Here is a 12684-nt window from a genome sequence, read left to right as displayed (position 1 = left end):
CATATTGTGGACAGAGTATTGAGGCCATTGTAAAATGCAGCGGTTTTTCCAAGCTACCAGTAGCTTTAAAAAGCTTTAAAATGTGTTTAACATTTTAAATTTTTTTTGTAGATGTGAGCTGAGTTTCATCGCATCACAAATGTCAACCTGCAAAATCAGTTTTATTTTGACCTGGACAGACACGGATGCTGATCTTGTTGAGACAGAAGGCAGCACGAACCGGAAGGCTCTATGCGACTTTCTGCACATCTATGATAACCGGGTGAGGTGTAACTGCATGGCATAATCAACATTATGCATTAGTATAGCTAAAATAAGGGACTGACTTGGGTCGGTTCATATTAATCACTGAGCGTTTCTAATTCAGTGACTGTAAATGTTTACTTCACTGGAGAAAAAAAATTCAACGTTGATCCCAATGCATTTGTAGTTATAAATGTAATGTCATCTTATGTTTAGTGTATTTTTTTAGATAACAGTACAATTTAAAGATAATTTAAAATACTAGATGAACTGAACTGAGCAAGACAAGGGTGAAGTCATTTGAAATATGTTTGCCATATTAATTTGTATATGTCTCTGTGCAGCAAGAGCAGACTGCTGATGTCAAACGTACTCCTGTCCTGCACTGGCTTCCAAAATACAAATGTGAGGAGGACCCACAATTCTTCAAAGTTTGGAATGTAAGTACTTTATGATGGATAATGGTTTATTCACTAAATAGTACCAATGACAGTGTGCTGGTTAATACTCCAGCCATGTAGGCAATATAACTTAACCAGAAAGTCTTGCCAAAGCAATGTTGTGTGGCAGAGCACATAGTCTCCAAAAAGTCTTGGAGACTTTTTGGACAAAAATGTTGCACTCCAGCTCATCTGTACCTGACCATGGATCCTGCCTCTGGCTCGTCTCACACCCCCAGCCATCCCCTATTTCATTTGGATGAAGCCAATCTGATGGACTTTAAATATGTAGTTGTTAAGATAGAACATTTAATTCTTCGACTGTCCGTCCTGGGGGAGGATCCCTCCTTCATGTGGACACTTAAAATCTCTTTAATTATCTTAAAATGTCATTCAATATCAGGTTGTCGTCTTTTCATAAAGTTTTTTCCCTCAAACGATCAATTCACTCTCTTTAATACTACACTGTTTTTTTAAAAATTAAAGAGTCACCAAAGCCAGACATCAGCGGCACCTCTGTTGGCATTTGACCGTCAACAAGAACAGTACAAGTTCAGTGCATTTCTGTCAGCTCAGTACAGCAGTGGTGGAAGATGAGCTTGTGGTAGGCGACATTCCCAAATGGGTATTCTTTTGAGTGCCAATGTTTTTTGGGAAAGGGCAGCCAAAGAAAAAGTTTTATGAGGGAAAAGTGTAAAAAAAAAGGCTGATACTCAATTTTTGCCTTTCTTGAAATGCAGAATGTTTTTTTTTTTAATAAAGTTGTATAAGGAAATGGTGTAAAAAAGATTGGTGCTCATTTGTTTGTTTTAAAGACTGATGTATTTTTTAATGGCTGATGCACTTTTTTTTTTACACAAATTGTGCAGTGTTATACGTTTTCCACAAGTTGTTCAAATGTTATTGTGCAATTGTTTTATTTTATTCAACTCAAACATTTTAAGTTCAAATTAACTTATACTTTTTATGTAAGTTAACTTAAAAATTATTATGTAATCGATTTCCTCAAATATTTTGAGTTCACTGAACTTATTCGGGTTTACAGTGAATCTCTAATCTTTATCTATTAAGTTTGACGACAGCTTGCAGAGAGGTGTCTGCCAACATCCCCACAGTCATTATAATTTCCCCCTCAAACCCCCACAGGTATCTAGGACAAAAAGGTCATTCTTTGAAATGACTTTAAGTTTGTAATTATCAAGAATTTGATTACAAATTCGAAATACAGTTAATTTAAATGTCATACATTTCTTTTAAAGTGTCTGTAAAAGATTTATTTTATATGTCTAAACCCAACTTTTACAGCTTGGGAGCATCATAATTTCGTTGCGTTGCACACAATGACAATCAAAGAAATTTAGATTCTGACCAAATCTAATTCTTAAAAATCATAAATTTAACTTCCATTACTGTGTTTGTGGACATATTGTTTTAAATGTACAATGTAATCTAAATTGTGCATAATTAGATAAGTATGTTAAAAAACAAGATCCTTTTTGATATTAAAATATATGTCAAAATTTACACCCTACTTAAAATGTAAAGAAAAAGCTGATGCATAAAACGTGATTAATTAAAAAAAACTTGTTTAAAATTAATAGCCAGAATATCCAAAATAGAGGCGATGCCATATATTTCACATTTTCCAAACAAAAATTGAATAAATATTATGTAGATAAATGCTTTAATGGGAGGACTGTATAAAGAGAAGTGTCGTCAAATAACCGGTATTTCAGCTAAAACGGTTCTATGGACTTGTTTAAGAAATTCAGAGGAAACCAGGAAGGCGCCATCTTGGCTTTCAGCCAATTGGGACAAAAACCGGAAGTGTCGTCATTTGAAGCGCACGGAAGCATCGGGAGTGGCGCGCCAAATTTCAAAGGACTTCCTCCCGGGAGGGCAGAGGCGAAGAAGTGCTCCCCCGCCGGACGGCAGCGGAGATGAATTACCCTAAAAAACTATTTTAATACAAAGCTTGTGAGTTTATTTCGGGAGCTGAGTGGCCAATGAAGCTGTTCGGAGTCTTTCTGGAAATGATTTCCCGTGAAATTGGCGCGTTTTGTCGTAAGTGGGCGCTCTGACTAACTAAGTTGTAGTACAACTACTAAGTTAACGTCAGCTAGCTGATCCTCCTTCTGTCGAGCCACGAGCCTAAAACCGTGACCAGGAAATCTCCCAGCCTGCGTAATTTCAGATTCATTTCGATCGCTTAAAACTATGAATGATATCAATGTTTTAAGAGGTTTTGTTGAGAAAATAAATAGTTTTGAACGTTAGCTCTGATTTAGGTTAGTTTCTGTGTCATTCTTTGTCTTGATCCCGTTCGCTCTCGCGAGTGGAGATCCTCCTCTGAAAATCTCATTTTTGCTCACAGTTTTAGTCATGTGATGTCTTTAAGTGGTGAAATGGGTCAAATATTTAACAAAACTCAGGCAGGTTTTGACATTAAGCACAGCAAATATTCTCATTCTTTTGTTTTTCTTTCCCCTCCTGTTTCTGCAGATCAGACAGCTGTTGAAGCCTGTCAGACTTCCCACCCGTGACTTGGTGGATGACTGGGACTTTAATCCTTCTAACCCCTACAAACATGCAAAAAGGAGCTTTCTGCATCCTTGGACATTAAAAAAGAAGGCGCCACACAAAAGCTTCGTCTGTCAACCTTTCTTAAGGCTTTAGTTTAGTGCTCCGTTGCACCTGCTGTCCACATCAATGCAGCTCCTTCTGTTCAAACACAGCCTCATGGTTTACACCCCAGGGGGGATGTGGTGTGTCTGAGCCGGGGTGCATTTCCACCCTTCGCTGTCCTATACAGTGGTCTAAATCTTCATTATTAATTCATACATGCACAGAGGGACAGCAGCTCTGCATACTAATGCAGACACCTGTTGCTGGAAGCTGCTGCTCTTCTCTGTGACCTTTTGCTTGTGTTGCTTTCACTTTGTTTTTATGAGGCGGCCTCCTTTCGTGTCAGCTGTCAGCTCCAACACTTTCAGTTTAGCTTCTCCTCTACAGTAGAGTTGAATCTAAGGATGGATCACCTCCTGTAACTAGGAGGGGGGGGGGGGGGGGCTGTCACAGCTTGGGGGTAGCCCCAGGACAGAGGTGGGAGGGGGGGGCTTTTAAAGTTGGCAGAAACATGAAGTCTGCAGAAATGCTGTCCGGGGCGCAGCCGTGCTTTCAGCTGCTCCGGATCGGGCTCTCGACGGGTGACTCTGCCCGGGACTTGTACACGTTCAGGCCGGCGCTGAACCAATCGGTGTTCCGCCTGGGACGGGCGGCGGAGCTGTGCGACGTCACGCTGGAGTCGGCGCTGGTGTCCCGCATCCACGCTGAGCTGCACGCCGAGAAGGAGGCGAGCGGTGATGACGGGGAGCAGCAAGAGGAGGGCTGGAGGGTGCACATCAAGGACAGGAGCAGTCATGGTGAGAGGAGGCATGGGTCTCACACACAGATGTGGAGATGCTCACACAAGTCATTCTGATAGTGAAAGAGACAGAAACACGCCTGCTTATAGGAAATATAGGCCCTTCTGAGAGAAAGGAAGACCTCACCGTACCAACGACATTAACTGAAAGGCTAAAAGGATAAAAGGTTCAAGCTATTTAGTTTTGCTCATTTTCACATGAAAAGTGAACGGTGGCAGCTGATAAACAAAAATCTGCGAAACCTTTTCCTTTGCAAAACCCTTTAAAGTTTTAAAGACGCTTTCCTGCCACTTCAAAGATGTGCCGTCAGCTTGGTTTCCTCTTTTTGTTGTTTGAAACCACGACTGAAGTTTGTGTTTGGCCCTTAGGTAACCTAAAAACAGAAGCCCCAGAACTGCTGGAGACCGAACCTTGAAAGTGAAACAGGCACCATCTGCTTGTGCTGCACTTTATTTATTTTATTTCTCCCCCCATCAGCCTGTCAGGCGTTAATCATGTGGGAATTTGGAAGCGTACCGGCTGCGGGTTCCCACTGTGCACGAACATTTAAACTGGTTTGTTATTAAAATAGTGTTAAAGAGCAACATGGATGCTGCATTTGAGGAGAGCTGCTTCTGTTTGTCACATCATCAGATGATGCTAAATCACCTTTAAGAAGACAAAGAAAGAAAATCTTTGCAGCTTCTCACCAGAAAATGAGGGATATGTGATGAAATAACTGACAACCATTTAAAAATCGATCAGTTCATCAAGAAAACTTGATGCTAATAACGTTTTTTTAATTGTTTGTTGGAAATGAGCAAATTGGAAACAAAGGCATTAAACGAAATTTAACAGATGTCACAAAAATTCAGTACAAAATTGAGAAAATTTAAAACGGTATACCTTTAAAATATATAGGTTATTTTAACTAATCAAAATTACAAAATGAATAAAGAAAACTGTTGTTTCAAGCAAAAATATTTCTATTGCATACCAGTATGCTTTGGATGGAAAGGTTAAACTATTGTACCAATCTGAGAGTTATTTGTTTTAATACATTAAACCATGGCTAGTATGAGACAACTATAGGCTTTTTCCTTTTTCCTTACTTACTTATTTGCAAATTAAAAAAAACCTTCATTTTTCTGACTTTTTAGTTTTTTGTGCTGTTTTGTAAAAACACAAACCCAAACCGAAACCCAAATAGGAATCGAAGTTTGAACTGGATTGTAGGGAAAGTGAATCGCAAGTGTGCACACAGACAATTTGGAGCAATTAGTGAGGAGATATTAGCAAACAGATGAACAGAACCAGAAAAAGAGAGGTGGAAGAAAGCGGTTAGGACACGTTTGGAAGCAGCGCACATCTCTGAAAATCAGATGTGAGCGATGAATGCGGAGAGTGGAGCGTCCCGCCGTCACTGACTGACAGACTGAACTCCACTCCGGCTGTCTAAACGCTCAAGTAATTTCACAGTCTGTTTCCCCCGTTTGCTCTCGGACCTGCTTTGGTATTCAGCGCCGCGTGTGGTACGGCTGCCGCTGTCGCGGACGCCTGATTGTCTTGTTGCCTTCCAGCTCTTTTGGTTTAGTTCCGTCTCGCCGGCTGTTCGACATTTGCTTTGAGTGGTAAACAAATTGATAGTCAACAAATGATCATTTCAGAGCTCCTCTTGATGGTTTGTCTGACACTTGTATATTAAAATGAGTCTGATTGTCTGGCCTCCGGCGACTTCCTGTTCAGCTGTGACTGTGATTTCTGCAGAGAATCTCAAAGCTTCTCCTCATGTTTTTAGGCACATGGGTCAACGACGTGCGCCTCCAGTCCAGCATCCTGTGTGAGCTGTCCGACGGCGACACGCTGGTCTTTGGGGGTCAGTCCTCTCCAGGAAGCCCAGAGTTCTACTTCCTGTTCCAGAAGGTCAAAGTTCGGCCACTGGACTTTGATGCCATCACAGTTCCAAAGGTAGCTACCGGGTCAGAGGAGGATCCAAACGCAGACGAACATCAGAGATTTAAAAAACCTGCCTCCGTTGATGCAAATTATTTCTTTTTATTTTTTTATTGTTCTCTACAAACCAAAAACACTTAAAAGCTTAGTCCTCAAAGTCTAACAATTACTGATTATTATAAAACATTTTCAAAAATGTATGTCAAAGTGTTTCAGAATAACTTAAAAAGGTGCATCTTATCTTATTAAAGTCCCACTTCACCTTTTGATTTATTGTGAAGCTTTTCCGGTGGTCTTTTTAATAATAATGATGTCGTTTTTAGGCCAAAAGGAAAAATTCTGTGTAGTTTTTTTAGGACATAGTTACTGCAGAGCGGCAGGAGTTCATTAGGAAATTCACCTCAAAGTTGTGGGTGGGAGTGGTAGCACGGAGTAAGCGTGACCCCGTTTCCCATCATCTGAAAGTTTTTATCTTGTAAGATAGTTTAGATGAAAATCTCTCCTTCATCACTGCTCGTTTTGTGTTCCTCCTCTTCATGCAGCTTCAGTTGCGTGAAGAAATTCCTCTTGTTTGAAAAAGCTTGTTTGGTAAAAGCAGATGAGGATCAGCAGAAGTGAGCGATGTTAGAGATGGAAAAAAACCTGGTTTAAAACATTCTGATCCACAGAATGTAGCCGAGCAACAAAACAATTCATTTATGAAATGATCATTCTTATTTTCCAGCAAAGAAAAATCAGGTCATTCACTTTTTTTGGGCCTATTTTTATTATAATTCTTTTAAAATGTGTATATCTCTTGTTTTTCAGGCAGGAATGTTCTCCTCCGACTTACAGAACCGGATTCGAACCAATTTAGACCGAAAAGTGACGGCAAACCTGGACCTGTCCAAGCTGTCCATCAACCGGGCCACCGTCATCCTCAACTCCATCGGCAGCCTGAGCAAGATGAAGGGCAGCGCCTGGACCTTCAAGAGGAGCCACAGCCAGGAGGGGGCCGTCTCTGACCCCGGATGCTCCTCCCCCCCGCCTTCTGTGGGTTTCACCTCCCTGCTGCCTCCCTCCACGCCTCCGGCCGTCTCCCCTGCAACATCGATGTCCACTGCAAAGCCTGTGCCGGCGGCGTCCAGGAGCAGGAGGAAGTCGGCGCACACCGTCCTCCTGGAGGACGACAGCTCGGATGAGCCCAGGAGTCGAGGAGGTAACGGCCAAAAAGTTCATTAGTAGTTTTGACGTCATGTCTGACATTTTTACCAAGTTGGACTAACAGCAACATTGTTGAACCTCCAGAAAAAAAATCAAAGATTTTCTCTTTTGGTCAGCTTTGACGAGAATCGTGGATGAAGCGCCGAGAGCGCGGCCGAAGAAGAGGCGGAGGCTCTACAAGTCTGAGTCGGAGGGTTTCACTTCCCCGGCCCCACCCCCTCTCCAGGCCACGAGCCACAGCGCCATCCGGAGGTCACTGGAGGTGAAGCCCTTCCCCGCGGGCATCAGGACCATCGGCAGCTTCCACGGCGCCGTGACCAACAGCCACCTCAGCCAGCAGGTCCTCCAGACCTCCATCAGCAGCCTGTCTGTCAAGCAAGAGGTGGAGGGCTCGCAGCGCGTCAGGATGATGGTGCACGGCAACATCAGCGCCTTCCGCCAGCGCAAACCCGCCCACTGCTCCCCGGCGGCACAGAGAGGGAGGCGCAGGGCCAACAGCGCGCCAGTCTTCTCCCCTCTGATGGTGGGCGGGGAAAACTACAGCCTGGCCCCGCCTTCCGTGAGCCGCACAGGGGAGAGACGAGGCAGGATGCAGCTCAACAGATTTCATCATCCGACAAGGTGAGATCTGTGATTCTAAAAGTGGCGTGACAGATGTTGGTACGAGGTGGTGTCTCACCTCATGCCCCAGGTTAGGAGCTCCTCCCCCTGTGGCGTTCTGTTCTGCTGGAGCGTGAGATATCACAGTGAACGCTAACAGATGGCGGCTTTAATTAAATAGATGCAGCTATTTTGGTTAACCTCCTCTTCCTCCATCTTCCTGTCTTTTCAGTAAACGACGAGGCCGCCCCAGAAAACATCCCCTTCCCCCCTGCCCGTTCCCGCCCTCCCCTTCCTCCTCCTCCTCTTCCTCGTCCACATCCTCGGCCTCCTCCTCCTCGGGTTCCTCGACTGGCTCGTCTTCCTCTGATGACGAGGATGAGGAGGAAGAGGAGGGTGCGGTGGGCGGCGTGGTGGAGCCGTGTGCGGCGCCGCGGTGCCGGCTCCCCCAGCAGGACACGGTTCAGTGGATCCAGTGCGACGTGTGCGACGCCTGGTACCACTTAGACTGCCTGCACGTGGACCGCAAGAAGCTCCTGAAGGACCCCAACGCCGACTTCCACTGCGGCTGCCGCTGACCTCCCCCCCCCTCAGAGACCGAGCGTGAGCCTCTACATCCCAAAGCTGCCGTGGTTGACCTGTCAGACATGTATTTCCTGTAGTCCTAAAAGTAGAAATCTTCCTGCTGTGGTCACTAAAGATGGAAACGATGCTCTCAGTTTCTTCACAAAGCTCAGGTGCAGCTCAGGCGGAGAAAGAGAAGGAGGAGGAGGAGGAGGAGAAGGAGGAGGAGGAGGAGGTGCACACTTAATAATAGAAGGCTGGATTTCATTTGGCTTTCACTGCCTGGAGAGGCCGGATCAGAAATAAAAAAAACCAGAAGTGGCTGAAATCTTCCATCTGTGGCTGCTTGGGGTCAGAGGCGGAGCGGCATTCAAAGGAACTTATGACACCTTTCTGAACCAGAAGGTCCCATCTGCTCGTTCTCTGTAGGCCAGCTGTCCTCCGCTCGGTTCTTCCTCTGCGCCTTCAGTCATAATCAGAAGCTTTCCAGTATTCAAACATTAAGAAATGCTTAAGGAGGCGCCCTCTGCATCATCTAAAGACGTTTGGACTGTTTGTTTCTTTTACAAACGTGTGGTGACGAAGGCCCCAAACGGCCAAAAGGAGGCCGACACCCACCACCCATCTGAACCCCCTGACCCGTATGTTGGTTCTGACTGCGCCCCCCTCCTGAATGTACCCTCAGTAGCTTTGACTTCAAGCTCCACTGAAGAGACTGGTGTCGGCTGTGGCCTCACACGAACGCTAACAGGGTTTGCTCTTATCACCTGTGGCAGAACTGCGGCTTATTTTAGAGGAAAAAAACGCCTAAACTAAATCAACTTTAGATTTTTAACTTGTTATTCCCAACCGTTCACATACAAGGAAAGAAAGAGAAATAATTATTTCAGAGTTCAGTTCAATTTCACCCACTTTGGCCCGATGTCGTTGGTGTTCTGGCTTTCTCGTTTTTCATTTTCATCTGCGTTTTACACTGAAATGATCTTTTTGCATTAAGTTGCTCATAAATCCTCCTGCTGCTGTCGTCACACCAAACCACTTTTGTGTGCAACACCACCAAGACCTCAAACCGTCTAAACACGTCTTCGGGCTGTTTGGTTGACTTTAGTTTGGGTTTCCTAGTTGTAAATGAAAACAAAATGATCTTTAAGTAAGTTTTGAATGTTTTTTGCTGTATAGTCTGTATGTGGGCATCCTACGTTCCGTGTCTTGTTAGATTTTGAGCTCTTTGCCAACTTTTAGGGGGGAAAAAAAACAAAGTGTGGCATCTTCACCACATCACTCGTTAGCGCTCCTGAGTTAACGCCCGCCGTGCTGCACCTGCTCTCTGCTCTCGTGTGGCAAAGCAGGTGTGGGAAAACCGCTGGATGCAAACTGCATTAAAGAGGCTTGAAGCCCACTGAGCGCTTTTGGCTGCAAAGAGAACCACAGGAACCACAACCTAGACAGGTGGAACGGTCCATTTTTGAACAATGGGAGTTTGGATCTGCACACTGTATTGGTATTATAAAACTGTCATCTCATTTGGTGCACTTAAAATGTAATTTAGCACCGATAGCCGTTTGGTCTAAAATATTACAAGCAGAAGAAGAACAAAAATGTATTTTATGTTTTGTTTTTTATATTCCTGCAAAGATACATTAGCACAAAATTTAGAAAATTGTTTAATTTCATCAGCTTTTTGTCATATTTGCATTCAACAATCATTGGGAGTTGATGAATGATTTGCTTAAAAATCTTCAAAAAAAAAAAGCTCTTTCTGTGCAGCGTTTTACTCACTAAAGCCTCTAAGTGCAGGGAAAATTGAGATGCATGCTTCCAAATTAAATGCACAACACTTCATGAATGTTTAATAACGATAACCCCCCCCCCCCCCCCCCCCCCCCGCACCACTTAAAAGCGTCTGATGAATAACTTCTTACTTGGGCTTTCAGGCCTTTTCACAGATTAAATGGAGTCTTTGTTTGGAGTAATGCAGTTTGATTCTACAGTAGGATGTTTTTGGTAATTTAAAAAAAAAAAACCCTGCACAATGCTCCACTTGTGAGGTAAAAAGCACGGAGCTAATCAAAAGAGTTGTTTTGTAAATGGGCACATGTTTCATAAATCAGTTTCTGCCAGCGCTTTGATTTGCAGCTTCATAGCACTCCGCTTTGACACCGCTTTAATTATCAGGAACACAGTCTGACTGTTGGTTTTCTGGGTTTGTACAGAATTTAAACGCTCGTCATGACTCTGATTTGCCCCGAGCATCAAAGTTATCAGAAGAAAAATAAAGAATATTCAGAAAGTAAAGCTTTGCATTATCTGTCTGCATTATCACCGTCAATTTTTTTCTTCTTCTTCCTCTGAGACGAGGAGGCTTTGATCAAAAGAACATTTGAGTTGTGGATTTCTTTAAGCATCCTGCCTGGATTGATGAAACATTCAGATAGATGTTTTTCTTCAGTCTTTTGTGTTTAGTAGAAATGATCCCTGCGAGCAGAGCTGTGATGAATCTGCTTATTTTCCGTCTCTTTGAAATGGGCATGGAGGAGAAGAATTCGGGAAGCAAAAGACGGCATTTGAAGCTCATTATCTGTCGGTTAGACTTCATACTGGCACCTCTTATCTGGCTTCTCCATGCATGAAGACTCTCATTCGGTCGGAGCTGAACGTAATGACCACGGGCGCAGATCAGGCAGCACCATCACCTCTCAACCAGGAGGTCCACCTTTGAGTTCTTTTCTGTTAGGTTGTTTCCACAAGAAGTTTGTTGGATCCTGCTTTTTCTGCAGCTCTGAGTTTGGAGGGTGAATTAAAAAAGCATACAAACATGATAAAAAGAGTAAAAAACACACGTTTATAACATTGGATTGATGTTAAAATGATGTTCTTTTGATCTATTTTCAAAGCTTTCCCAGTTGTCTTTTAGGTATGATGCTAATTTGAGCCAACATCAATAAACCGTTGTCTTCTGGGACATAGTTTCTGCAGAGCAGCACTAGTTCATTAGAAGTTGCTGGTGGGAAAGCAACCCCACAGCCCTTCCCTTCTCTGTTACTCAGAGCTCTGAAGGCTTTCTCGCTAGCTTATTGCTGGTGCAACAAAGCAATATTCAACCAAAAAAATCACCAGTTGGGTAAAACGAGCCTCTCTCAGGACGGTCGAACCCCGGCTCACGTTCCATATTAGTGGGTGAACAGTGCCAGCGCTGAAGAGGACAAGATTGGAGCGGCGCAGGGAGCTTGCGGTCTGCCCAACATATTTTCACCAATGAGCTCTTTGTCTACTGATTCACAATTTGAATAAAGAAATACTCAGAAACGCAATTTAGCGCCCGATTTTCTTTCTAACGTTAACTTTTTAGTTGCTGATGAAGAGAACTGTATCAAGACTTGAAGGTTCATGGGATTTCGTCCATCCGATCCCCGTGTGTTTATGGATTTGGAGACGTTCAACCTTGTCCCCTGGTCTGTGGCTGGTTTAGGACCCCCTGCTAAGGGCCGTCCAGCCTCTCTACAACCAGAACTCCAGTTTGGTCTGGAGGTCACACCTGTTCTCAGTGCCTGTTGGATGCTGGTCCTTCGTCACTGGTTTTGTTGAAAGTTTTTATGGACAGTATTTCTAGGTGGAGCCAGGGGCCGGAGGGAGTCTGGTTTGGGGACCTCAGGTTTTCACCTCTGCTTTCTACAGATAACTTCTTCCCATAAGGACCTTCGATGTTCACTGTTGAGTCTGAAGCGGCTGGAACGAGAAGGAGCATGTCCAAGTTGGTTCTTGACCAAAAATGTGGTTTGCCCTCTCCGGGTAGAAGAGAAGCTCCTGTCACAAGTGGAGGAGTTTAAGAATCTTGGGAACTTATTACTGAGTGGAGGTAGAAACATGCAGCTGCAATAATGCAGTCACTGTTGTAGGGAAGAAGTTGAACCAAAAGGCAAAGCTCAGTTCCCAGTCTGAATTCCAAGCATATCCCACCGGAATGAGATCCCAGGGAAGACCCGAATATTCTGGAGAGACTATAGCACCTTGTGGTTCCCCCATAAGGAACTTCTCTGCTTAGACTGTTGCCTCTGGGATCTAGATCTGGATAAATAGGCAAAGACGGACAGATGAATTGCTAAAAATATTATTTATTGACATTTCCTCAGTTCACATCAATTTTGTAAGGTTTTTTTCTTTCTGTTTTCTGGCCAACCCTCAACTCCTAAAGGTGTCTTGTTTAAAGCTCATAAGTTGGAAATTTGGTTGCAGAAATCATAACCAAGAAGAACAAAATGATTAGGTACAAAACGTGG

At 43.8% G+C, this 12684-nt stretch overlaps 1 protein-coding gene across 2 annotated transcripts; it reads left to right on the top strand.

The window, feature by feature from the left end:
• The first annotated feature begins 2525 nt into the window (after window positions 1-2525).
• Window positions 2526-10702, top strand: tcf19l (transcription factor 19 (SC1), like). Of its 2 annotated transcripts, none has more exons than XM_023959940.2 (6): window positions 2526-2660; window positions 3186-4105; window positions 5886-6055; window positions 6848-7238; window positions 7360-7864; window positions 8076-10702. In XM_023959940.2, the coding sequence occupies exons 2-6, from the start codon at window positions 3820-3822 to the stop codon at window positions 8419-8421; spliced, it is 1698 nt and encodes a 565-aa protein (XP_023815708.1). In that variant the 5' UTR covers window positions 2526-2660; window positions 3186-3819; the 3' UTR covers window positions 8422-10702. The 2 variants fall into 2 exon arrangements, with proteins under 2 accessions (XP_023815708.1, XP_011479621.2); XM_011481319.4 differs by having other exon boundaries at window positions 2528-2747.
• The last annotated feature ends 1982 nt before the right edge of the window (window positions 10703-12684 follow it).

Source organism: Oryzias latipes, chromosome 11 (assembly GCF_053564925.1).
Source record: "Oryzias latipes strain Hd-rR chromosome 11, Olatipes_Hd-rR_3.1".
NCBI classification, from domain to species: Eukaryota; Metazoa; Chordata; class Actinopteri; order Beloniformes; family Adrianichthyidae; genus Oryzias; species Oryzias latipes.
Note: the sequence above shows the minus strand (reverse complement) of the source record. Positions and strands in the feature narration are given on the sequence as shown.